This window comes from Balaenoptera ricei, chromosome 3 (assembly GCF_028023285.1).
Source record: "Balaenoptera ricei isolate mBalRic1 chromosome 3, mBalRic1.hap2, whole genome shotgun sequence".
NCBI classification, from domain to species: domain Eukaryota; kingdom Metazoa; phylum Chordata; class Mammalia; order Artiodactyla; family Balaenopteridae; genus Balaenoptera; species Balaenoptera ricei.
The window spans coordinates 165,537,781-165,565,211 of NC_082641.1; the positions used below are offsets into that span (position 1 = coordinate 165,537,781).

Here is a 27,431-nt window from a genome sequence, read left to right on the forward strand (position 1 = left end):
GCACAGAGTCATAACCACTGGACCACCAGGGAAGTCCACTGCAAGGTTTTAAAGCAGTGGGGCCCCATGCTTGTGCACCCACCGAGCATGCACTTACGAGCGGAGTCCATGCGAAGGGCACCCTCACCCCCAGAACTGTGCAGGGCACCACTGAGTGTGGTGGCCCTGAATATGGGCCCTCGGCGTCTCCCGCCTACCGTCCAGCACACGCTCTCCTTTAAAACATCTAAAAGTTCCAGTTCAGAGCAAAACACCAACAATACAAAGAGTGAGGCGGGCAGGGATGCTGAGCAGTTAAGCCTGCTTTATGCTGCCAAGGAAACGCCGTCCTGCCTCTCTCGGTCCCTGTTAGAGCCCCACACCTCAGGGCTGTGAGTGGACACGGTGAGGCGGAGTGTGGGTCTTTGTGCTACAGGGTCATGGTGGGTGTGGCTGTGGGACGAGGTCTCCAGCTTGGCGGGGTACCCCTGGAGCTTTCAGCTGCCTCTTGTCTACCAGCCCCAGTGCAGCTGGCTCCGAGTGGTGCTGTCCGGGGTTCAGGTGCAGTGGGCTGGATTCTGGGGTCAGACACCTTACCTGCCGCCCTTGATGCCATGAGGAGGTGGCTGGAGCATGACCTTCCTGGGCTTGTCCCTCCATCTGCATAGGAGGAAGTCCAGCCCAGCTCCACGGGGCTGCTGTGAAGAATAAATGAGGGATGTCCGTAAAGCCCCTATGTTGCCGATGTCATGTTTATCGTCAACAGTGGGAGGCCTTTTCCCATCACGCTGCTGATGGGGGTGTCTGGAGAATTCTCCCTCCTGGAGGGTGGCTTGGTGCTACAGTGTGGTTCATCCTGCATTGCCACCCTGAGTCCCAGCGTCAGCTGGGGGGAGCCATTTGTCCCGGCCCCAGCCCCTCTGTGTGACAGGCTCCAGGTAGGGCCAGGAGGGGTACAGCAGGTGGCAGGGAACAGGGGACAATGCCCTGGGCTGGGGGTGGGGGCATGGACAGGCTGCTGAGAGTTCCTGCATCCACGATCCTGGTCTGGCAGGAGAGGGCCTTGAGCAGGGCTCTGCAGCACCCTGCACCTGCTGCATCTGTTGGCACCAGGCCCCTCTCAAAGCACCAGGAGCACCACCCTGCATGACATGGGGCTCAATATCTGAAAAGATGAAGGGCCCAACAGGAGAAACAGGTTGGCAGCTGGAGAGAAAAGCCTTGGAACTTGGATTTGGAGAATCCAAAGACTGAGTAGCTGGTTCCTGGTGGAGGCATGAACTAGGGCAATGACAGAGGGATGGGGGTGGGGGCAGGTTCAGAGACCCTTAGGATGAGGATGGAGCCGACCGTGTGGGTTCGGGAGAGGCAGTCCCTGATCCTGGTGTGGGCCTGGTGCCCTGCAGGTGCCATGGCCCCAGGTGGGCACTGCAACTGAAGGGGTGGGGTGGGGCGTGGAGGAGGCATTCAGTCCTGGAATTCTGAATGTGGGGTGCCTGAGGGCCTTCCAGGGAGCGATGCCTAGGAGGTCGCTGAATGTCCAAATCTAGGACTCTGGAATGCGTGTGGGGCTGGCGACAGGGATTTCCCTGTCAGTGACGCACTTGTGCAAGCTGTGCCTGGACACAGAAACTATGAGGACCGTGGCCCCTCGACGTTGGCCATCAGCGCCCCACTTGCCAGCCTCTCACTTCCCCTACATTCAAAGCGAAATCCCAGGGAATCCTCCCTTCTGTTGGGACCTGTGGGTGTCTGTGTTTTGTTCTGAAGTTCACAGTAAATATTTTCATTAAACGATCTGCCAGCCTCTCCATTGTATCCCGCCATCTGGCTGCTGAGTGCTGGTGAGAGGCAGTATAGAGGTAACTCGGGGGCAGTTTCCCTTCCCTCAGCCGACTGCCGTAGAAAGGACTTTGGTGCCCTGGAGGCTGAGGCCGGTTTTAGGGACCTGCCTGCCTTGGCCGTGTGCAAGAGCTCACCAGGGAAGGAGTCTTAGTCCCCGGACCCCAGGGGCCTGGTTGCTGAAGGAGGCCTCATGTGTCCCTGGGGCTGGGTGGGCTTCACAAGGCGACTGGAGCATGGTTCGGCGGGGGGCGAGCAGGTGCAGAGGAGCCTAGGCCATTCAGCTGGTGCGGGAGTGTAGAGCAGGCCAGGGCTGTGTGAGGGCTGAGGATGGCAGGCCCCGGGCCCTGCTGCAAGGAGCTCCTGGCCATTCAGGCGGCTCTGCCGGTTTGGGCCTAACCTCAGTGGCCTCAACACTTCTGCAGGCACCCTCACTTCCCAAGGACACGTATCTGTGGAGGGCTGAACCAGATCCTGGCCCCTTTCTCTCGACCACATACCTTAAATTCACAGTGGACTTTCTCTTTCTCTGTCCCATCTACACTGGGGTCACTCTAAAAGTAGGAGGTGCAACAGGGCAGCACCATGTGATACTAACAGTCTGAGGGCACTCTGGCTACAAAACCAAAAGATGGTGTCTAGCTTAGGCCAGTGCATGTGATGTGTGTGTGTGTGTGTGTGGGCGGGGGGGTGGGGGGGGTGCGGGTATGTCAGGACTCTTGTGGTTTCAAGACAGAAATCCAAATGAATCGACTCAAAGAGCTGGAGAGTCCAGGGGTATATCAGCTTCAGGTACAGCTGAAATAGGGACCTAAAGAGCGGCACCTGTTCCCTTCATCTCTCAGCTCTGCTTCTCCTGGGAGGAAGCGGTGTCCAGCAGCCCCTGGCCCGCTTTGTACACCTCAGCAATCGCAGCAGAGAGAAAGGAGAGGGTGTCTTCCCAGATACTCCAACAAATGCTTGGCATTGGGGTTCATTGGCCAGTCTGGGCCATGTGGGCGCTCCTGGACCTGGGGGTACAGCGGGGTTGGCTCCCCCTGAGCCATGTGGACTGGGAGGGGGAGTGGTTCACCCAGGGAAAATCAGGGAGCAGCACCCAGAGAAGGGGCGGGTCACCGTGCAGCACAGCCCTTGGTGGCTCTGTTCACCTCCGGCAAGGCAGGGGGGTGCTGGGCAGGCCAGGTGGGGTTTTTTTGTTTTATTTATTTATTTATTTATGGCTCTGTTGGGTCTTCGTTTCTGTGCGAGGGCTTTCTCTAGTTGCGGCGAGCGGGGGCCACTCTTACATCGCGGTGCGCGGGCCTCTCACTATCGCGGCCTCTCTCGTTGCCGAGCACAGGCTCCAGACGCGCAGGCTCAGTAGCTGTGGCTCACGGGCCCAGTCGCTCCGCGGCACGTGGGATCTTCCCAGACCAGGGCTCGAACCCGTGTCCCCTGCATTGGCAGGCAGATTCTCAACCACTGCGCCACCAGGGAAGCCCAGGCCAGGTGTTTTATGTCCACCACCGAGGAGCATCGTTGCCCCATTCCTAGGAGGGCATGCCCTGGGGGCAGTTTCTTTCCCCTTCTCAAGAGCTCCCATTTCCCCTTGGAGGTGCTAGAAGGGTAAGCAAGCCTGGACTCCAGACAATTCATGCATCTTCCAGCTCTTGTCTCAGATTCGGTGCAGCTGTTACTCGTGTGGCCCTGATGGACGAGTGCCGCGGGGCTGGCCTGGCCCCAGCAGCCCTCCCCCTCCTCCTCTCCACCTCGAGTCATATCAATGATACTGGCTGCCAGAGTTGAAAAAATTAATTCCGATTTGGTAATAAAGTTAGAAAGGGCTGGGATGAAATAATCCTAATGAGCTTCTTTTAATAAAGCTCACCAGTGGGGCTCTGTGCTGATGGCCCCCGTGGGGCTGAGTCTCTTTCTGCTCCCAGAGCCTCCAAAGAGCCAGCTTGCTTCCAAACAGGGCTTTTGCTGTGTCCTAATTATGCTTCTATGTAAACATATTTTATCTTAATGATCATCTTTAGGGGAATTTGCAGTCACAGAGGGCTTGTCTCTCTGTCGTTAATAAATAGAGAGGATGACTTTCCTGCAGATGACCTCCCCTAGGTGGAGGTGCCAGTGTACTCCTCTGGGCTGCTGGTGCCCAGGACCCTGGGCCCAGTCCACTGCCCCTGCAGGGGACTGCACTGGTTGTGGAAGGAGAGCTGGGCTTGCCTCTGACCCTGGTCTAGTTCCATAAGTGTCACTCTCCCCTTCTTCACAATACGGCAGTTTCTGCTCTGCAGGGCGGTTGTAGGGATTCGAGCTTCAGGGCTGCCTGAGCACTGGGGAAGGGAGAGTGATTTGTTCTCATCCACATAGGAGGGCCCTCAGCAAGCCCACCCATCCACCCACGTGCTTGTCCAGCAGAGGCCAGGGGTGTGAAAACTGCTCATGGGCAATGGGCGGTCGTAGGGGGACCTGGAAAGTGTACTGGCCTTGGAGTTCACAGCCTGCCTAACACGGAGATCATAAAAAAGCATTTAGCTGAACTTTCTTCTAGCAATTTTATGACTTCATTTTCATCATCCCAGGTCACCAATCGGCCAGGAACTGGTTTTCGCTTAAGGTGTGAAGCCAGGGTTTGATCTTTTCCTCCTTTATCTAACCAGTTGTCCCAACATCATTAAAAAAAAAGTAACCATTTATCTCCACAACCAGCTTTCTCTCCTTTTCCCTTGCAATGAGCAACCATTCTAAGGTGATCAAAAGGTATCCTTTTGTTAGCGTATATTTTTGCAAAATCAGTGTTGGTCTTTGACAGTGTTTTTAATTGACACATGGTGCTGCATTGTATCTCATTCTGACTCTGTTTCTAAGATCCGTCTGTCTATGTGGATGTCAAACTTCAAACCTCTGCGTGGCACTGTGTGAAGTGCACATGCCGCATTTGCCTCTCTCGCTCACTGATGACACCCAGATGGCCTCCAACTCCCCCCAACATACCCAAACAACATTGCCATGAACAGCTCTCAGTTGCCGCCTGAGAGACCTGTGTGAGCTTGACCATCTGCGTGCCTAGTCCAGGGGAGAGAAAAATTGTCCATGGGGCAGGGATAAGTCCAGGGAGGGGACTGGGATATCCTAAGGACAGCCTATGCCTTTAGGACGTAGCGTGAAATTATTGGGCTATCAGGTTCTTACACATTGTTGAGTAAGTATTGCCAGATTGCCAGGATGTCCGCACCGGCTCCACTTCCACCATTTACCAAGTCATCCAGTTTACTCACTATTTTATTATTTGATCAGCTATTTAAAATTTACATATAAATGAATATCAGAGGTGATTAATATTATTTTCTTTCACATCTTTATTGGAGTATAATTGCTTTCCAATGTTTTGTTAGTTTCTGCTGTACAGCAAAGTGAATCAGCTGTAGGTATACATATATCCCCATATCCCCTCCCTCTTGAGCCTCCCTCCCACCCTCCCTATCCCACCCTTCTAGGTGGTCACAAAGCACCGAGCTGATCTCCCTGTGCTATGTAACAGCTTCCCACTAGCCATCCATTTTACATTTGGTAGTGTATATATGTCAAGGCTACTCTCTTACTTCGTCCCAACTTACCCTTCCCCCTCCCTGTGTCCTCAAGTCCGTTCTCTATGTCTGCGTCTTTATTTCTGCCTTGCCACTAGGTTCATCAGTACCGCTTTTTAAAATTCCATATATATGCGTTAGCATACGGTATTTGTTTTTCTCTTTCTGACTTACTTCACTCTGTATGACAGATTCTATGTCCATCCACCTCACTACAAATAACTCAATTTCATGCCTTTTTATGTCTCAGTAATATTCCATTGTATATATGTGCCACATCTTCTTTATCCAGTCATCTATTGATGGACATTTAGGTTGCTTCCATGACCTGGCTATTGTAAATAGTGCTGCAGTGAACATTGGGGTGCATGTCTCTTTTTGAATTATGGTTTTCTCAGGGTATATGTCCAGTAGTGGGATTGCTGGGTCATATGATAATTCTATTTTTTATTTTTAAGGAACCTCCATACTGTTCTCCATAGTGGCTGTATCAATTTACGTTCCCACCAACAGTGCAAGAGGGTTCCCTTTTCTCCACACCCTCTCCAGCATTTATTGTTTGTAGATTTTTTAATGATGGCCATTCTTACCAGTGTGAGGTGATACCTCATTGTGGTTTTGATTTGCATTTCTATAATAATTAGTGATGTTGAGCATCGTTTCATATGTTTGTTGGCAATCTGTATGTCTTCTTTGGAGAAGAGTCTATTTAGGTCTTCTGCCCATTTTTGGATTGGGTTGTTTGTTTTTGTGATATTGAGCTGCATGAGCTGCTTGTATATTTTGGAGATTAATCCTTTGTTAGTTGCTTCATTTGCAAATATTTTCTCCCATTCTGAGGGTTGTCTTTTGGTCTTGTTTATGGTTTCCCTTGCTGTGCAAAAGCTTTTAAGTTTCATTAGGTCCCATTTGTTTATTTTTGTTTTTATTTCCCTTACTCTAGGAGGTGGGAAAAAAAGGATCTTGCTGTGATTTATGTCATACAATGTTCTGCCTATGTTTTCCTCTAAGAGTTTTATAGTGTCTGGCCTTACATTTAGGTCTTTAATCCACTTTGAGTTTATTTTTGTACATGGTGTTAGGGTGTATTCTAATTTCATCCTTTTACATGTAGCTGTCTAGTTTTCCCAGCACCACTTATTGAAGAGGCTGTCTTTTCTCCACTGTATATTCTTGCCTCCTTTGCCAAAGATAAAGTGACCATATGTGTGTGGGTTTATCTCTGGACTTTCTATCTTGTTCCACTGATCTATATTTCTGTTTCTGTGCCAGTACCATAGTGTCTTGATTACTGTAGCTTTGTAGTATAGTCTGAAGTCAGGGAACCTGATTCCTCCAGCTCTGTTTTTCTTTCTCAAGATTGCTTTGACTATTTGGGATCTTTTGTGTTTCCATACAAATTGTAAAATTTCTTGTTCTAGTTCTATGAAAAATGCCATTGGTAATTTGATAGAGATTTGCATTGAACCTGTAGATTGCTTTGGGTAGTATAGTCATTTTCACAATATTGACTCTTCCAATCCAGGAACCTGGTATATCTCTCCAACTGTTTATGTTATCTTTGATTTCTTTCATCAGTGTTTTTTAGTTTTCTGAGTACAGGTCTTTTGCCTCCTTAGGTAGGTTTGTTCTTAGGTATTTTATTCTTCCTGTTGCAATGGTAAATGGGATTGTTTCCTTAATTTCTCTTTCTGATCTTTTGTTGTTAGTGTATAGGAATGCAAGAGATTTCTGTGCATTAATTTTGTATCCTGCAACCTTACCAAATTCACTGATTAGTTCTAGTAGTTTTCTGGTGGCATCTTTAGGATTTTCTATGTATAGTATCATGTCATTGGCAAACAGTGACAGTTTCACTTCTTTTCCAATTTGTATTCCTTTTATTTCTTTTTCTTCTCTGATTTCTGTGGCTAGGACTTCCAATACTGTGTTGAATAATAGTGGCGAGAGTGGACATCCTTGTCTTGTTCCTGATCTTAGAGGAAATGCTTTCTGTTTTTCACCATTGAGAATGATGTTTGCTGTGGGTTTGTCATATATGACTTTTGTTATGTTGAGGTAGGTTCCCTCTACGCCCACTTTCTGGAGAGTTTTTATTATAAATGGGTGTTGAATTTTGTCAGAAGCTTTTTCTGCATCTATTGAGATGACCATATGGTTTTTATTCTATAATTTGTTAATATGGTGTGTCACTTTGATTGTTTTGCGTATATTGAAGAATCCTTGCATCCTTGGTATAAATCCCACTTGATCATGGTGTATGATCCTTTTAATGTGCTGAACGTGCTGTTGGATTCTGTTTGCTAGTATTTTGTTGAGGACTTTTGTGTCTATGTTCATCACTGATGTTGGTCTATAATTTTCTTTTTTTGTGATATCTTTGTCTGGTTTTGGTATCAGGGTGGTGGTGGCCTCGTAGAATGAGTTTGGGAGTGTTCCTCCCTCTGCAATTTTTTGGAAGAGTTTGAGAAGGATAGGTGTTAACTCTTCTCTAAATGTTTGATAGAATTAGCCTGTGAATCCATCTGGTCCTGGACTTTTGTTTGTTGGAAGATTTTTAATTACAGTTTTGATTTCATTACCTGTGATTGGTCTATTTATATTTTCTAATTCTTCCTGGTTCAGTCTTGGAAGGTTGTACTTTTCTAGGAATTTGTCCATTTCTTTCATGTTGTCCATTTTTTTGGCATAGAGTTGCTTGTAGCAGTCTCTTATGTTCTTTTGTATTTCTGCGGTGTCAGTTGTAATCTCTCCTTTTTAATTGCTAATTTTATTGATTTGTGTCCTCTCCCTTTTTTTCTTGATGGGTCTGGCTAAAGGTTTATCAATTTTGTTTATCTTCTCAAAGAACCAGCTTTTAGTTTTATTGACCTTTGCTATTGTTTTCTTTTTTTCTATTTCATTTATTTCTGCTCTGATCTTTATGATTTCTTTCCTTCTACTAAGTTTGGGTTTTCTTTGTTCTTCTTTTTCTAGTTACTTTAAGTGTAAGGTTAGATTGTTTATTTGAGATTTTTCTTGTTTCTTTAGGTGAGCTTGATTTGCTATGAACTTCCCTCTTAGAACTGCTTTTGCTGCATCCCATAGGTTTTGGATCATCGTGTTTTCATTGTCAGTTGTTTCTAGGTATTTTTTGATTTCCTCTCTGATTTCTTCAGTGATCTCTTGGTTATTTAGCAGTGCACTGTTTAGCCTCCATGTATTTGTTTTTTACTGTTTTTTTCCTGTAATTGATTTCTAATCTCATAGCGTTGTTGTCAAAAAAGATGCTTGATACAATTTCAATTTCTTAAATTTTCCAGGGGTTGATTTGTGACCCAAAATGTGGTCTATTATGGAGAATGTTCTGTCTGCACTTGAGAAGAAAGTGTATTCTTCCACTTTCGGGTGGAATGTCCTAAAAATATCAATTAAGTCTATCTGGTCTATTGTGTTATTTAAAGCTTGTGTTTCCTTATTTATTTTCTGTCTGGATGATCTGCCTATTGGTGTAAGTGAGGTTTTAAAGTCCCCCACTATTATTGTGTTACTGTCAATTTCTCCTTTTATGGCTGTTAGCATTTGCTTTATGTATTGAGGTGCTCCTATGTTGGGTGCATACATATTTATAATTGTTATGTTTTCTTCTTGGATAGATCCCTTGATCATTATGTGGTGTCCTTCCTTATCTCTTTCAACAGACTTTATTTTAAAGTCTATTTTATCTGATATGAGTATTGCTACCCCAGCTTTCTTGTGATTTCCATTTGCATGGAATATCTTTTTCCATCCCCTCACTTTCGGTCTGTATGTGTCCCTAGGTCTGAAGTGGGTCTCTTGTAGACAGCATATATAAAGGTCTTGTTTTTGTATCCATTCAGCCAGTCTGTGTCTTTTGGTTGGAGCATTTAATCCATTTACATTCAAGGTGATTATCACTATGTACGTTCCTATTACCATTTTCTTAATTGATTTGGATTTGTTTTTGTGGGTCTTTTTCTTCTCTTGTGTTTCCTGCTTAGAGAAGTTCCTTTAGCATTTGTTGTAAAGCTGGTTTGGTGGTGCTGAATTCTCTTAGCTTTTGCTTTTCTGTAAAGCTTTTGATTTATCCATCGAATCTGAATGAGATCCTTGCTGGGTAGAGTAATCTTGGTTGTAGGTTTTCCCTTTTCATCCCTTTAAATATGTCCTGCCACTTCCTTCTGGATTGCAGAGTTTTTGCTGAAAGATCAGCTGTTAACCTTATGGGGATTCCCTTGTATGTTATTTGTTACTTTTCCCTTGCTGCTTTTAATATTTTTTTCTTTGTATTTAATTTTTGATAGTTTGATTAATACGTGTCTTGGCGTGTTTCTCTTTGGGTTTATCCTGTATGGGACTCTCTGTGCTTCCTGGACTTGATTGACTATTTCCTTTCCCATGTTAGGGAAGTTTTGGACTATAATCTCTTCAAATATTTTCTCAGACCCTTTCTTTTTCTCTTCTTCTTTTGGGACCCCTATAATTTTAATGGTGGTGCATTTAATGTTGTCCCAGAGGTCTCTGAGACTGTCCTCAATTCTTTTTTTTAAAATTTATTTATTAATTTATTAAAAAAAAATTTTTTTTGGTTGTTTTGGGTCTTTATTGCTGCACGAGGGCTTTCTCTAGTTGTGGCGAGTGGGGGCTACTATTCCTCGCAGTATGCAGCCTTCTCATTGTGGTGGCTTCTCTTGTTGCGGAACACAGGCTCTAGAGCACAGCCTCAGTAGTTGTGATGCATGGGCTTAGTTGCTCTGTGGCATGTGGGATCTTCCCGGACCAGGGCTCGAACTCGTGTCCCCTGCATTGGCAGATTCTTAACCACTGTGCCACCAGGCAAGTCCCTGTCCTCAATTATTTTCATTCTTTTTTCTTTATTCTGCTCCCTGTCAGTTATTTCCACCATTTTATCTTCCAACTCACTTATCCATTCTTCTGCCTCAGTTATTCTGCTATTGATTCCATCTAGAGTGTTTTTTTTAAAACATCTTTATTGAAGTATAATTGCCTTACAATGGTGTGTTAGCTTCTGCTTTATAACAAAGTTAATCAGTTATACATATACAATATGTTCCCATATCTCTTCCCTCTTGCATCTCCCTCCCTCCCACCCTCCCCATCCCACCCCTCTAGGTGGTCACAAAGCACCGAGCTGATCTCCCTGTGCTATGCGGCTGCTTCCCACTAGCTATCTATTTTACATTTGGTAGTGTATATATGTCCATGACACTCTCTCACCCTGTCACATCTCACCCCACCCCCTCCCCATATCCTCAAGTCCATTCTCTAGTAGGTCTGTGTCTTTATTCCCGTCTTGCCACTAGGTTCTTCATGGCCTTTTTTTTTTTTTTTTCCTTAGATTCCGTATATATGTGTTAGCATACTGTGTTTGTTTTTCTCTTTCTGACTTACTTCACTCTGTATGACAGACTCTAACTCCATCCACCTCATTACAAATACCTCCATTTCATTTCTTTTTATGGCTGAGTAATATTCCATTGTATATATGTGCCACATCTTCTTTATCCATTCATCTGTCGATGGACATTTAGGTTGCTTCCATGTCCTGGCTATTGTAAATAGAGCTGCAATGAACATTTTGATACATGACTCTTTTTGAACTATGGTTTTCTCAGGGTATATGCCCAGTAGTGGGATTGCTGGATCGTATGGTAGTTCTATTTGTAGTTTTTTAAGGAACCTCCATACTGTTCTCCATAGTGGCTGTATCAATTTACATTCCCACCAACAGTTCAAGAGAGTTCCCTTTCCTCCACACCCTCTCCAGCATTTATTGTTTCTAGATTTTTTGATGATGGCCATTCTGACCGGTGTGAGATGATATCTCATTGTAGTTTTGATTTGCATTTCTCTAATGATTAATGATGTTGAGCATTCTTTCATGTGTCTGTAGGCCATCTGTATATCTTCTTTGGAGAAATGTCTATTTAGGTCTTCTGCCCATTTTTGGATTGGGTTGTTCATTTTTTTGTTATTGAGCTGCATGAGCTGCTTGTAAATCTTGCAGATTAATCCTTTGTCAGTTGCTTCATTTGCAAATATTTTCTCCCATTCTGATGGTTGTCTTTTGGTCTTGTTTATGGTTTCCTTTGCTGTGCAAAAGCTTTTAAGTTTCATTAGGTCCCATTTGTTTATTTGTGTTCTTATTTCCATTTCTCTGGGAGCTGGGTCAAAAAGCATCTTGCTGTGATGTATGTCATAGAGTGTTCTGCCTATGTTTTCCTCTAAGAGTTTGATAGTGTCTGGTCTTACACTTAGGTCTTTAATCCATTTTGAGTTTATTTTTGTGCATGGTGTCAGGGAGTGTTCTAATTTCATACTTTTACATGTATCTGTCCAATTTTCCCAGCACCACTTATTGAAGAGGCTGTCTTTTCTCCACTGTATATGCTTGCCTCCTTTATCAAAGATAAGGTGACCATATGTGCGTGGGTTTATCTCTGGGCTTTCTATCCTGTTCCATTGATCTATATTTCTGTTTTTGTGCCAGTACCAAACTGTCTTGATTACTGTAGCTTTGTAATATAGTCTGAAGTCAGGGAGCCTGATTCACCCAGCTCCATTTTTCGTTCTCAAGATTGCTTTGGCTCTTCGGGGTCTTTTGTGTTTCCATACAAATTGTGAAATTTTTTGTTCTAGTTCTGTGAAAAATGCCAGTGGTAGTTCGATAGGGATTGCATTGAATCTGTAGATTGCTTTGGGTAGTAGAGTCATTTTCACAATGTTGATTCTTCCAATCCAGGAACATGGTATATCTTTCCATCTATTTGTATCATCTTTAATTTCTTTCATCAGTGTCTTATAATTTTCTGCATACAGGTCTTTTGTCTCCTTAGGTAGGTTTATTCCTAGATATTTTATTCTTTTTGTTGCAATGGTAAACGGGAGTGTTTTCTTAATTTCACTTTCAGATTTTTCGTCATTAGTGTATAGAAATGCAAGAGATTTCTGTGCATTAATTTTGTATCCTGCTACTTTACCAATAGAGTGTTTTTAATGTCAGTTATTGTGTTGTTCATCGCTGTTTGTTTGCTCTTTTGTTCTTCTAGATCCTGTTGAATGTTTCTTGTATTTTCTCCATTTTGTTTCCAAGATTTTGGATCATCTTTACTCTGAATTCTTTTTCAGGAAGGTTGCTTATCTCATCTTCATTTATTTGGTCTTGTAGGTTTTTACCTTGCTCCTTCGTCTGTAACATATTTTTTTGTCGTTTCATTTTTTTTTTTTTTTTTTGATGGGTAGGGCTGTATTCCTGTCGTACTGGTTGTTTGGCCTGAGGCATCCAGCACTGGAGTTTGCAGGCAGTTGGATAGAACTGGGTCTTGGTTGCTGAGATGAGGACCTCTGGGAGGCCTCACTCTGACTAATATTTCCTGGGGTCTGAGGCTGTCAGCCCAGTGGTTTGGACTCGGAGCTCCCACCACAGGAGCTCGGGCCTGACCTCTGGCTTGGGAACCAAGATCCCACAAGCTGTGTGGCATTGCAAAAAAAAAAAAAAAAGAAAAGAAAAAAAAAGGAGCAATACAATAACAAAGAATAAAAAACAAAATAAAATTAGAAAGATAAAAAATATATTAGGAAAAATAAAAATATAATTGAAACAACTGCAAAAAAGGTAAAATAAAACCACAACAGAAAAAAGAAAAAATAAGGGGAGGGGGACAAGCCAAAAAGAACAGAACAATAACAAAGTATAAAGAATAAAATAGAATTAGAAAAATAAAAGATTTATTAGAAATATAAAAATATAAATGAATCAACAAGGTAAAACAGAACCCCAATCTAAAAGAGGAAAAAAGAAAAAGAAAAAAAAAAACCTTGGCTATGGGGGGTGGAGTTTAGGTGGGGGTGGAACTTAGGCAGGGGGGTGACATTTGAGTGTGGGGCGGGGCCTAGGCTCAGGACCCAACCAGCAGGAAAAGGCCTTGGGGGCAGGGCCTAGGCGGGTGATGTTCAAGCATGGGGCAGTGCCTCTGCTTAGGACCTGCGTGGAAGGGGAGAGGCAGCAGCTCCAAAGGAGGGCCTCCTGAGTGTGGAGTTCTGGAGTTTGGAGGTAAGGCCCTGGGTGAGGGTGTGTGGGTGGGGTTTAGGCCCAGCATGTTGGAGGGAGTCTCAGAGGGGGTCTCCGAGTGTAGAGGTAGGGCCCTGGGTAGGGGTGTAGGGACAGGGCTTGGGCTCTGCACGGCAGGAGGGAGGCTCTGAGGGCAGAGGTTTAGGCCCTGGAGCCCAAGAGGCTCCCTGGTGCCTAACTGGACAGGAAAAGCGCTGGCCACGTTCCCTTCTGTTCCTCCGCCCCCCACCATGGTCTCTCCCAGGGTCTCCCTCATCCCTGCTGGACCCCTAACCATGGCTGGGTCCTGCTGGGTATAGGAACTCCTTCCCTCCCCCAGCCGTCCCTCAGGGGTGCCAGTCCTGTAGGTCCAGCCTTTACTTTTGCTTCCCTTTCCCTCCCTCCCACTCCTTCAGGACCTGCGCGGCTGGAGGGGGCCTAGGTGGGCAGGGGATCAGGCTCAGGATCTCAGCAGGCTCCCAGGGCCCAAGTGGGCAGGGGAAACCTGTCCACGCTCCCTTTTGATCCTCTGCCCTCACAGTGTTCCCCCAATTTCCCCCTTCAGGTGTGGGATCCCTTCCCCTCCCCCAGCCACCTCTCAGGGGACGCCAGTCCCATCCCGACTCCACTTCTCCTCCCTCAGTACCCACCATGGCCCACGTCCTACCTGGTCACTGGGGGTTCCTCCCATCTCCTTAGGTGTCCATGGTCCCCCACTTGTGCCTGGTAGGTGCCATAGTTGTGCAGAGACACGAATTCTGCTATCTTCTCTGCTATCTTGACTCCGCCCCCCAAAAGTGATTAATATTAAAACTAAGGGCAAGCACACACCAGCCATGCCAGGAGCAGGCAGCACTGTCCCCGCTGGTCAGAGGCTCCAGGAGGAGGTGAGTGGAGCAGTCTTGGGTCTTGGTCTGACTTCTGCTTCTCTGGGAGGTGACAAGGCCCTTTCTGGGGGACTCATGAGCAAGGTCACGAGTGAGTCTTGGGAAACACTGGGCTCTCCACAGTCGGGTGCCTGGCAAGACTGAGGTGTAGACCAGGTGCTGGACATGCAGCAGAAGTCCGGTCAGTGAGAGTGGGCTGCTCTGTCCTTTCTATATCTGAGCCCACCGTGGTCTACCTCCCGCTCTCAGGGAAAAGCTGGAAACTTCTGTGAGTGATATGCGTGTCCTCAGCAGAGCCTGAGGGGAGAGACCCTCATCACCACATGGTCAAGACAAGCCAAGTACTGATGAGAATCTGGGCCAAGTTCTCCTGGGCTTTCTGTCCTCGGGTTAAGAAGATGGCCTGATGGAAGGGGGGTCTTGGTGATGACAGTCTGGGTGCCGGGTCACACTGCTGCAGTGTGGCTCAGTTGCCCTCCACAGCTGCTGCAGAGCTGCCACTTTGGGATCACCTTTCACCGTCCTCCAGGGAATTCCCTCCTCATCTCTCGTGTTGGGTTTCCTGTATCTCTAGTCTTCCACTTTCTTGGTTACCTCTTTCGTTTTGAAGGAGCACATCCTTCAGTACCTTCAAAGGGGTGCTGGACAGATAAAACTTTAGACAACTTACTTGTCTGGAAATAGCTTTCATACTTGCTGAGAACTTGTCTGGGTATAGAGATTTTGAAGGCTTTGCTCTATTGTTTTCCTGCTTCTAATGCTGGTTTGGGGAAGTCTACAGCCATTCTGCTTCCAATCCTTTGTGACCTCTTCTGTAACTGCTTCCCCCGGCCCCCTCTTATTCTCTGTGAAAGTTTGTAGAATCTTCCTTGTGTTCTGAAGTTTCATGATGATGTGCCATGGTGCTGGTCTGTTTTCATCTACTGCATTGGGTGCTAACTGGGCCCTTTCAGTCTGGGAGCACCTTTTAGTTGTAGGAAATTTTCTTGAGTAATTTCATTAGTTCTTTCCTTTCTGTTTTCTCCTTTTTTTAAAAAAAATAATTAATTTATTTATTTATTTTTGGTTGCATTGTGTCTTCATTGCTGTGCACAGGCTTTTTCTAGTTGTGGTGAGTGGGGGCTACTCTTCGTTGCGGTGCATGGGCTTCTCATTGCGGTGGCTTCCCTTGTTGCGGAGCATGGGCTCTAGGCGCGGGGGCTTCAGTAGTTGTGGCACATGGGCTCTAGACCACAGGCTCAGTAGTTGTGGCACATGGGCTTAGTTGCTCCATGGCACGTGGGATCTTCCCGGACCAGGGCTCTAACCCGTGTCCCCTGCATTGGCAGGTGGATTCTTAACCACTGCGCCACCAGGGAAGTCCCTCCCCTTTCTTTATGGAGCGTCTATTATATGGATGATACACCTCTGGTCTGGTCCTCCAATTTTCTTATCTTTTTTCCTGATGGTTCAAGTCTCTTGGTCTTACAGTTTTACTTTCTGGGAGATTTTTTAACTTTGTCATCCTAATCCTTTCATTAAGTTTTTAAATTTCTGCTGAAATGTTTTCAATTTCAAAGAACCCTTTTGATTGTTCTCATTTTGTTCTTGTTTAGTGAATGCGATATTTCCTTCTAGCTCTCAGGGGTCACTAATGATAGGTTTCCCCACCTTCCTAGGTAGTCTCTTTTTCCTCCATTTTCTTCATTTTTATTGTTGTGCTGTATCTTGGTCTCCATCTGTCGAGTCTGGGGCTTATCCCAGAGAACTGGAGATCCTTGGCTGGCTGCTCCTGTGTAAGGTTGGGCAACAAAAGAGTTGACTGGGACCTTGATGCAGGTAGTTGGGGGAACCATGGATAGTAATATTGCCTTTTGGTCTTTGGTCAGATTCCCTAGAGAAGCCTCCTCCCAACTTCCTGCCTGAGGGGTAAAGGCTTGACTACCAACATTCTGGGAGTGGATTGTGGAAGTGGGCTAGTGTCTCAGCATTCATTTCATTTTCCTGTTCTTAGCATGGTACCTGTGCTCTCAACTACACCTGGTGCCTGCAGCCCAGAAACCTTCTTTTCCACCCTTTTGAGAGAGAATGAGCTTCCAGACCAATGCAGTGTTAGTTATTGGGCTGTTACTGGGACACAGGGTGTGGGGAGGGGATTTGGCATTAGCCATCAACTAGTCCTTATTTCAATCCACCCATCATCCCACTTTCAGAGGTACTTGGTGCCTTTGGAGGATTCTGCGGTACGGACTGGAAGAGTCTTGGCCAGCTTCTCAGATATAATAAGTTCATCGCCACGTGGCCACCTGCTTTCCAGCTTGCAACAGTTCTGTTATTTTCTTCCTCTCCTGCTCCCCCTGTCCTTGTAGGCTTGTGATTAAAAAAAAAATCATCCCTTTTCTAAAGTTGTAATGGGGTTCCAGGGAGGAGCAAAATTAGATGTATGTGTTCAATGCACCATTTTTACTCAAGGTCCCTCCTATGCTTGGATTTGTGTTTAGACATTGTATTCAGTTCCAAAATCTGTCTTTTCATGACACTCGTACCACTATGATCTAATTAATGTTATTTTGTAGTGTCTTCTGAAAATTTGAAAGGTAAATACCTCCTTGTTATTATTCCTTTTTAATATTTTTTCTGGCTATTCTCTCATATGTAGTCTTCCAGTTGAACTTCGGAATTATTCTGTTGGATTTTAACAGTTTTTTGATGTAGACTGTGTTAAATTTATAGATTTATTTGGAGGAGAATCAACCTGCAATCCAGGATAGTGTCATTGTGTCTCCAATTACTGAGGTCTTCTTTTGTTTTTGGGGACAGCTTTGACTATATTGTATTACTCTCTGTGTAGTCTTCATACATTCCTTATTTTTGTTTATACCTAGATATTTTGTGGGGTTTGTTCCTATAGTCAATAAGCCTCTTTTCCCATTCTCTTTCCTAGCTGGTCACTGTTATGTACAAGAAAGGTATTGATCTTTGCATACTGATTCTATGTAAGATGAGAATTAACTATTTCTTGTAGGTTTGGTAAAACTCTTCTATAAAACCTTCTGGGCTTTTCTTTGACTGCTTTTTTCCATTTCTTCTAAGGTTTATTCAGGTTTTCTACTTGAGCCAACAGTTAGAGTGTATATTCTCTATTTAGTCTAGGCTTATTAGAACTGTGTTTTTAATTTCTGGTGTTTAGGGTTTGAGGGTCTTCCTTCTTGTTTTCTCTGATTTTGCTCTACAGTAGTGGCTGTGGACATGATTTTTGAGTTTCCTTTTTGTACTAACGTACAGTCAAATTTGGAACTTGTTCTGCACGTGCTTGAACAGGACACATTTTCTGGTTGTTGGGCTTAAACATTAGGTTGTTTTAGTAATTCAAATCTTCTACAGTAATGCAAATCCTGCCTAATGTTTTATCTAATTCATCTGTTTTTTTCTGGAATAAATGTATTAAAATGCACATAGAACTGTGGCTTTGCCTATTTCTCTTTGTATCAGATTGAAGCTCTGTTAAGTGAAAAAAGTTCATATCTTTGATATCTTCTCAATGAATTGTTTATCAGTTTGTCCTTTTAATGTCTTGGATTATATTTTATCTCATGAATATCGTTATGCCTCGTTGCTTTTTGTTGGCAATTACATGGTAACTCTCTCTTCACCCCGTTTGTTTGAGCTCCTCCTGGGTAATTTTGGTTTAGTTACACCTTGTATAAGTAATTTACAGCAGGATTTTGTGCTAGCTCCTGCTCCTTTGCCAGCCACCTTACTTTTGCTCCTGCTGCCCACCCCCCTCTGCCGCCCCCAGCCTGGGCTTCCTGGCCCTGCTGTACCTGCCTCTCCTTCCAGCCCACCTCCCAGCTCCCAAGGGCACCCCCCGCCTCCCCACTGCTGGCCCTGTGCTCCCTCCCATCGTATCTTTGCACTGGCTCCTACCCCTCACAGCCCTGCAATTATCTGTGAGGCACCAAGGCATACAAGACCCTTGGCCCCTGTCTTCCGAAGGGTCCTCCACTCAAGTGGAGAAGACAGATAATGCCCAAGTAAATTCACAAATGACATTCGAACTGCAAATGGTGGTATGTTCCATGAAGGAAGACACGGGGGGAAGGGAGAGCCTGTTTTAATTTAGGATGAAATAAGGCAAGTTGCCCTGAGGAGGGGACATTTCAGCTGACACCTGGAGGATGAGAGGGAGTAAGCCTAGTGAGGAATGAGGGGAAGATCATTCCATGGAGAGGGGACAGCAGTCTTCCGTATCACTGAGCAATGGCGTCTCAAGGCTCCGTGCCCCTCCTCCCCCTGTCGGTGTGCAGCTGGCCCTGAGCAGGGAGGCAGAGGGGGACCAACACATCTGAGTCCACTGCAGGAGGCAGTGGGTCCCTGGCACCAAGGGCTGCGGATCCCCTTCCCTCTAGACCTTTTGGGGGGGCTTATGCTGGACCTGATAGTGATGCAGGAAGGGGGACCCCTTCCAGGGCCCGAGAGTGGGCTCTTGTCTAACACTCGGAAATGAATTGTCCGACGAGACACACATGCTGACAAAGCAAGAGACTTTATTGGGAAGGGGCAGCCCGGTGGAGAGCAGGAGGGTAAGGGAACCCAGGAGAACTGCTCTGCCATGTGGCTCGCAGTCTCAGGTTTTACGGTGATGGAATTAGTTTCTGGGTTGTCTCTGGCCAATCATTCTGACTCAGGGTCCTTCCTGGTGGCCCACGCATCGCTCAGCCAAGATGGATTCCAGCGAGGAGGAATCTGAGAGGTTGGTAGGACATGTGGACTGGCATCTCTTTTTGACCTTTCCCGGATTCTTCCAGTTGGTGGTGGCTTGTTAGTTCCGTGTTCCTTACCGGGACCTCCTGTCGTAAAACTTCTCATGCAAATGGTTACCTGGCCAGGGTGGGCAGTTTTGGTCAGTGGTTCCCCTAACAATAGGAAGGCTAAATTTGGGTAGCAGCAGCAGCAGCAGCAGCAGAAAGGACTTCCTAGGAGAGGCCAGTGCAGCAAAGGCCAGGGCGTGGGATTTGCACAGGGACAGCAAACACCCAGGCACCCTTGAACCTACAGAGCCAGCACTTGCTGCATGATGCTCCCATGGCATTTACAGGCTCAGGTCCCTGGGGTTTCTCTTCTCCGGAATAAACATGCTTCTTTCTATCAGTTTCAGTTTTCCCACACCATCCCTTGGTGCTGGTGAAGTACACAGGTCACTCTGGGGCACATTAACAACTTTGGATGACATGACTTGGGCTGGGTTCCAGCCCCTTCTCTGTGGTGTGACTTGTCTGAGTCACTGAATCTTCCTGGGGTTCCTTGATGCTAAAATGGGGACAGTAATGAGGATGGTGAGGAGCCTCCCATTTGCTGTGAGGGTCAAATGGCTGCTGGACATAGTGGAGGTTTGTTACTGTGAGGGGCTGTGCACATGCCCCACTCTGCCACAGGATGCAGGGGCAGCGGGGTCCGGCAGGGGCGTGTGATCCAGGGGCTGTGGCTGCTGTGACCCACTTGTTGCCCTGGAGGACAGGCACTTCAGGACACCCTGGATGCAATTCTGCTTCCCCTATTCCGTCCTCTCCACAGACCGTTATTGACTCTTTGAGGAATTCTGTCCAACCCGCTGTAGAGACTCTAAAACGAGGGACGGCTTTTGGAAGCTTCCTGTTGTGTCATCCTTTGCCTGAGACATGGACCGTCCAGAAAGGTCTCCCCAGCACAGGGAATGCCAGGAACTAAAATCCCTGCGGTTACCCATTGAGAAGATAGGGTCCTGCCATAGACACCTCCGCTCAGGGAAGCCTCGGCCTGCCGGGGTCCAGTCTTCTCCCATCTACCATGGATCAGCCACCCAGGGGGGACCAGCGGCTTCTCCTTGTGGGGAGGCTGTGCACAGAGGGCGACTGAGTCAGGAGCCAGGGAAGCACCGTCCTCCCACCTCAGCAGGAGATGGGCAGTGCCGACTGCTCGTTAGTGGGCCAGTTACAAGCATGCAAGAGCTCCGGGGGAGGAGGGGAGGGTGACAGAGAGGTCTGAGGGACTGAGAGGAGTGGAGGCCTTTAGACCAAGTAGGCGACCCAGTGCAGGTGGGCAGGCCCTGAAGGCCGAGATTGGTTTCAGGGAGTCACTAGGCAGCCAGCTGAGGACCTGAGCAGGACTCAGCCTGGGAGATAGGCCCGCTAGAACCAGAGAGTGGTTGGGATCTCTGCGTGGCCTAGCCTTTAGGATGGGGCCCATTGTAGGGAAACTGAGGAGACATCCAAGAATGACAAGGTGGAACGTCAGCCTGGCTGCTGGGTCCCATCAACACTCATGTGGCCCCAGGTCTGGGCGCCCGGCAGACCCTGCTGACCTTGGAGCTGTTCCCTACGCCCTGCCAGGCCTGAGCGGGGCTGGGGCTTCCAGGGACCCGACTGCAGGGTGGGGCTGTCACCTTCGAGGTGCCCCGAGAGGCCCTGTCTTCCTCCCTTCATCTGCACTTTACTTTGGATTTGGGCACATCTCTACTGGGGCTGGGCCTTGGCGGGGTGTTCTAGAGCATAATGTCCAAGCCACCCTCTAAAATTATCATGATCGAGATAATAATGGTAACAATAATTATGCCTGTGGTGAAATTAACATTTCTAATGCATTCTTAGAAAACATTGCTGCTTTTAATGGGCCTGTAACATACAATTTCGTTAAAAACTGAGCTTGCTCAGCAGAAGCAGCTACAAGATGTACCCCAGCCAGCCCTGGCTTGATGGCAGCCCCATTCCCTCCCCCAGAAAATGTCAGGAGGAGTCACTGCGCGGTGACTTCTTGGGTTAGGGTTGGGGGCACACTCTGATGCCTTCAGAGGTTAAGTGGGCAGCAAGGGCGGCAGGCCAGGCGGCGGACCCCTGTGTCCTGTTTCCAGGCATGGTCGTCACTCCACAGCTCAGTGTAAACTCCCCTCCCCCTCTACAGTGACTCCATTTCTTAATTTCTCAGACAAGCTGGCTATTCTAGGTTTTAACATGAAATCTCCAAATTTTGAAATACTGTCAACCAAATAAGGTATTTAAAAAACACCACATGGCCTTAACAGGCACCCCCATGGTCTGGTTTTGCTCAGGGACCACCTGTCAGTGACCCCTGGCTTGACAGGGGCAGAGGGTAACATCCAGCCTTTTCCCTGGGAAGAGTTTTTTATGGAAATTACCATCTTTCTGCTTCCCAAGGTGGTTCTGAAGGTGAGCTGTCCCTGCTTGTTGAAAATGCAAAGAAATAAATGTGTAAAAATAGAGTAGCAATTCCTCAAACCCAGTGTCAGGTCTAAGTAGCTGATGTCTCCCCTGGGAGCAGGAAGGATGGCCCTGAATCATCTCCAGACAGCCCAGCAGAAGGACGAGCTCTGCACTGGCTCTCTCCCTGGAGTGGCCCTGGGCAGTGCCTGCCGTGTGCATGTGTGTGCGTGCATGTGGAGTGTGTGTGTGCCTGTGCATACTGGGGGGACGTGGGGGACTACAGGGCTGGGGCGGGGGCACAAGGACCCCAGGAGGTAAGGAATGCCAGCAGAGGCTCAGCCCTGGCCCTAGCCCGTTCCTCTTTTCTGTGCAGCCCTTCCCCCTCTGCTGCTCCTTCACCTCCACTTTTCCTTCCGTAGCCAGCTTGCAGGTTTGTGCCTGAAACCTAACAGACAGCAGGTGTAAAGAAGAGAGCTTCTGGCTGGCTGGGGGGCTCTCTCAGTCTTCTGGTCTGTAAAATGGAGGCAGTAATGCACATCAAAGAGGCCTGTTGTCAGCACTGGATGAGGAGACATACTCGGAGGGGCCTGGCCGCCTCACTGTGCCTCCAGAGGAGGCCGTGGGCAAGAGCTTAGGGGACAAGTGAGAAGAATTGTTCTGGAAGACTCTTTGGTGATGTCATGATAACCTGAGGTCCTGGGTCCTTCCCAGGGCAAGAGTCTCTGAGACACACCTGCTCCTCCCCCTACCAGGAGTGCAAAGGAGGGGCAGGACCCTGGGGTCAAGGACCTGGCGTGGACACAGAGACCAGTGCAGGGTCATGAGGGGCTTCCAGAGGCTTTGGCACTGGGACTAATTGGACAGTGTGGTCTGTGGCTGCCAGCGATGCTGAAGGTCAGCCTGGCCAGCTCAGCTGCAGTCCTGAGAGGTAGGGGCCAGGTCTCTGGTCCATGGTGGGCTCCAGGCCCAGTGGGAAAGTAGAAGGGGATTGAGACAGATGCTGCAGCTCTGCAGATGGTGCAATGACATCCTGGAGTCCTGGGCCTGATGGAATCCAGCCCCTGGCCCCCTCAGCTGTGTCCCCTAAGGCCCCATGCCCCAGATGGTCTGCCCCGCTCTGAGCCAGGTGTTTAGCCTGTGGGGGACAGAGTGAGCCCCTGCCAGGCAGACTGTGGGGGAGTTGTCATAAGAGGGGCTCATCCTGGTTCTTGCATGATTCAGTCAGGCAACCTTTCATCTCTTTGGCACTTGGCATCAGGGGCAGGCACAGTTCTGGGGTCGGGGGGCACCCATGGCTTGGCCCCAACCCAGGAGTTGAGTGGGTGGGCCTGGCACAGAGATGAGGGACCTAGCTCCAGCCAGGGACTGAGCAGAAAATTCCAGAAGGGGATCTGTCTGAAAAGACGCTGTGAAACACATACCACCTGGGCTGGGCCTCAGTTTCCCCGGTTATAAATGGGGAGACCAGCTCTTTGGCACTGGGTGGCCCTTTGGGAGTGTGCGAGTGTGTGAATGGGTGAAAAGGGTCCACCCTGCCCAGCCAGCGTCCCACCCTCTCTGTTCATCTCTGGGTGCCGAACCTGGCCTCTGTGATGGCCGAGCCGTGGGTTTGCATGCTGCTGGGTCTGAGCTGACTTGGTACATCACTGCTGCCCTCTCTGAACCTCAGTTTGTGAAATGGGGACAGAAATGCCCTCGGTTAGGGTGCTGTGATGACGACAAGCCGATGGCCAAGCTGGCACCTGGCAGGTGCCGAGTTGCGTCTGAGTGGGGTTTGGTCCTGCTGCGGTGTCCCTGGTGAGCCTGGGCTGCTGCTACAGGCTGTGTCCTCTCTCCTTCCAGGGACCTCCCCGAGCGGCCTGGACAGCCTCAGCCGTGCCCTGGGCATCCTGGAGGAGCGAGTCAACAGCTCCAGGCAGAGGGTGCGCAGGCATGCTGCGGACGACGACTACAACATCGAGGTCCTGCTGGGGGTGGACGACTCCGTGGTCCAGTTCCACGGGAAGGAGCATGTGCAGAAGTACCTGCTCACCCTCATGAACATTGTGAGTGGGGGTGGGGCGGCAGGGGCAGGGCACTGGGGGCGGGGCTGGGAGGCTAGGGGTGCAGGTGGGCCAGGGCAGCTGTGCTTGCCACGGTTTTCTGGTGGAGCTGCGGGATGAGTGACACGGTCACAGGGAGGCTGTCTGGGTCTACAGGTGAGAAAAGGTGACCCTCCCATCGATTTTGTTGAAGCTCAGTTTTCTCCCCTGCAAAGGGCGGGTGGAGGGGGGTGGTTCTGACTTGGCAAGGCTATTTACATGCTAAGGCAGTTTTCCAGAAACTCGTCATCTGTGTACCAGTTTTCTTAATTTTTCATCATACCCACATGGTATAGGCTGTGTATTTTCCCGTGAATCAACTGACTCTTTTTAAAACTTAAAATTATTTACAAAGGCAACCTCGCTTTATTGTAAAGGTGACCTAGAAGTGAAATGTAAAGCGATGTTATTCAAATCCAGCTAGACAGTCCTGCCTTCTGCCGCGTCTGCACCACAGCCCACGATGTTCAAATGGGAGATTAGTGTGTGTTAGAGAGGAGGACAGACAGACCGACACCCATCCGAGGTTTCTCCTTGAGGTAGTTAGAGGAAGTGAAGATGGAAGAGAGCATCCGTTTCTCCCTGTGAGGTTGGGCTCCTTAACTGGGTGACTGGGTGCCACCTCAGCCTCCTGTGGCACCACGGGACACCTGCCCTGTCTACCCAATCCTGAGAGATTAAGCTGTTACCCCTCCCCTCATTCCAGCCCCTTCCACCCCAGAAGGTATAGGATGCTGACCTTGTAGAAAATGCAGTTCCTGCCTCTGCCCGGGGTGGTGTGGAGGTCCTGCCCCTCACTGCCTGGTGCCTCAGTTGAACGCTGCTGGGAGAATATTAGGGGTTGGAGGGAGATGCAGTGGGCCTGCAACCAGGACACGCTGTGGGCCGAGCATTGTGGGAGGAGTGGATTTGTGGAAGGAAGCCTGGGCTTGCAGGGGGCTGGAGGTGGGCAGGGAAGCCCAGGGGATAGGGAGCTCTACAGCAGCAGGGCTGCCCCCCAGCCTGTCAGTGAACTGGGTCCTCCAGAGGCCCAGCTGCTGGCGAGCAGTGAGGGGGCAGGACATTTACTCTTGGCCTGGGTCTCAGCTCTGCTTCCTGGGCCATGGTGAGCCCCTGGGAACTCAGCTGGTCCTTGGGCAAGACCTCCCAGAGCCCTAGTGAAGAGATAGGTCAGGGGCAAGAAGGAGGATATGAGTGAGCTGGTCACTGGACCAGGAGACCCCTGCCTGCCGGCCTGTCTTCCTCTCCACCTGCCTTGGGTAAGTCATTGACCCTCTGGAATGCAGCCATCTCATCTGCAAAGCAGGGCCGAGGTCTGTTAACGTTTGCAGATGTTATTTTATTTTGGAGAGTGTTGTCACACTTAATCTCACTTATTTTTGAAAAGTACCTTTAATATAATAATAGTAATAATAATACCATGATGGCTACAAATATTGAGCTCTTAATATGTGACTCTGTGTGCCAGGCTTGTGCTAGTCACTTATCATGCATTATCTTTGGAAATCTTCACACTAACTCTATAAAATTGGTAGATATAAAATCTTGTCTGCCTTCAAAATATATGTCTTTCCCCAAGTATTATACTGCCCTCCAACCCAGTGGACAAAAGGACTGGTTGTGGAATTCGAGAGTCCTGAATCCTGGTAAAGGAAAACTACTTGTTTCTTCACACCGGAATTAGCATACACCCCACAGAGTAAGAGCTCAGTCTCATAAGATGGGCCCCACTTCAAATGCCGAGCTCAACTCCCAGGTTGTCAGCTGTGCTTCTTACCAACCAGCTCCTCAGGTTCAATAATTTGCTAGACCAGTTCACGGAACTCAGGAAACCACTTTACTTACTATCATCGGTTTATTATAAAGCGCACAACTGAGGAACAGCCAAATGGAAGAATGCATGGGGCAAGGCATGGGGAAGGTGCGTGGAGCTTCTGTGGCCTCTCTGGATGCACCACCGTCCCAGCAACTCGATGTGTTCACCAACCTGGAAGCTCTCCGATCTTCATTGTTTAGGGTTTTTATGGAGGTTTTATTTTGCAGGCATGATTGGTGAAATCACTGGCCATGGGTGATTGAACTCAATCTCCAGCTTTTCTCTCCTCCCTGAAACTTGGGGGTGGGGCTGAAAGTTCCAACTCTCTAATCATACAGTTCGTTCCTCTGGCTACCAGCCCCCATCCTGAACTATCTAGGGACCCACCAAGAATCGCTTCATTAACATAAACTCAGGTAAGGTTGAAAGGGGCACATTATGAATAACAAAATATTCTCCTCGCACCCCCATCATTAAGGAAATTACAGGTGTTTTAGGAGGTCTGTGCCAGGAACGAGGGGCAGAGGCCAGATATATATTTCTTATTATTTTGCACCTGGGTTACCCCTGACCCCACCACTACCAGGTATGTCACCGAGAATGGGCTTCAGTCTTCCAAGCCTTGGTTTTCTCATCTTTAAAATGGGCAATAATTTTCATCTTGAGTTGCCGTTGAGGATTAAATGAGATGATGAAGGTGAACGTGCTTCACAGTCTCTAAATAAATGTGGTTTTACTATCGTGACGATGACAATATTTAGTTTAGCGACAGCAGGTTTAGAATTATTCTTTTTTTTTTTTTTTAATTTTATGTATTTATTTATTTATGGCTGTGTTGGGTCTTCGTTTCTGTGCGAGGGCTTTCTCTAGTTGCGGCAAGAGGGGGCCACTCTTCATCGTGGTGCGCAGGCCTCTCACTACCGCGGCCTCTCTTGTTGCGGAGCACAGGCTCCAGACGCGCAGGCTCAATAATTGTGGCTCACGGGCCCAGTTGCTCCGCGGCATGTGGGATCTTCCCAGACCAGGGCTCGAACCTGTGTCCCCTGCATTGGCAGGCAGACTCTCAACCACTGCGCCACCAGGGAAGCCCCCTAGAATTATTCTTAACAAGTACGGCAAGGACTCTGAGTGTCTTCCTGAGGCTGGTGGATCAGATCCGCCTTTTCCCTGGTGTGGAGGGTCCCTCTGTCGCACACGCCTTATGCCCATGAGCTGGTAGGAGGAAGTCTAGAACTTTGTCTTGGTTTTGCCAGTTAACTTCAATTTATTCATTTACACCCCCGTGATCCAACTGTACCTCAATTTTGGATAAGAGTGTGGTTTGGTTAGTTTCTTGAAAAGCATGAGAAATATAAAAATTCTTAAATTGAAACAAATTTGATCATAACAGAAAGGGATTTTAGGAGATGAATCGGAGGAGCTGAGATAGAGTGCTTAGGCCGTGTCTTTTTTCCCCTGTTGCATCCGGCAAGTGGTGCTTGTTCCAGGCACAGCGGCTGGTCCTGCAGAGGCAGAGGGCCTGGTGGACACTCCTGGGCTCAGGGAGACACGGCAGTGGGGGGTATCTGTACCTCCAACCTGAGCTCCCACCGTAAGAGTGCAGTGTGGTTGAGGGAGATGAGGCCCCCTGCTTGGATCCTGTGTTGCCTTGACAATACCCTCTAAGGCTCAGTGTCTTCACGCAGGGTACGTGCACGCCCTGGGAAGAGTCCCTGGGGATGATCTAAGGCACATGAGCCCTTTGGTGGTCTTGGGGAGGAGGGGGATTGAGGGAGCAGGAATATTTGAGAAAAGATGAGCTTCTTTAGAAGTGCTGTCCAATAGAACTTTCTGCATTGCTGGAAATGCTCTAATTCTGTGTGTCCAATACAACAGCCGCTAGCCACCCTGACCCTTGAGCGCTTGAAATGTGGCGTGTAATTGAAGAACTGAAATTTTAATTTAATTACGTTCCAATAGAATTTTTGTTTTAATTTTTAAAAAATTTTAATTATGAAAAAATATATAA

The 27,431-nt window shown here is 47.8% G+C and overlaps 1 protein-coding gene across 2 annotated transcripts in view; it reads left to right on the plus strand.

The window, feature by feature from the left end:
• Window positions 1-27,431, plus strand: part of ADAMTS2 (ADAM metallopeptidase with thrombospondin type 1 motif 2) — a 239,860-nt gene that overhangs the window by 117,872 nt on the left and 94,557 nt on the right. For both annotated transcript variants that reach the window (XR_009502679.1, XM_059919687.1), the window contains exon 4: window positions 23,369-23,571. Coding sequence is in view for 1 of the 2 variants with exons in the window: in XM_059919687.1 (XP_059775670.1) it covers window positions 23,369-23,571 (203 nt within the window). In the remaining variant the exon portion in view is untranslated. The remainder of the gene's footprint in view (window positions 1-23,368; window positions 23,572-27,431) is intronic.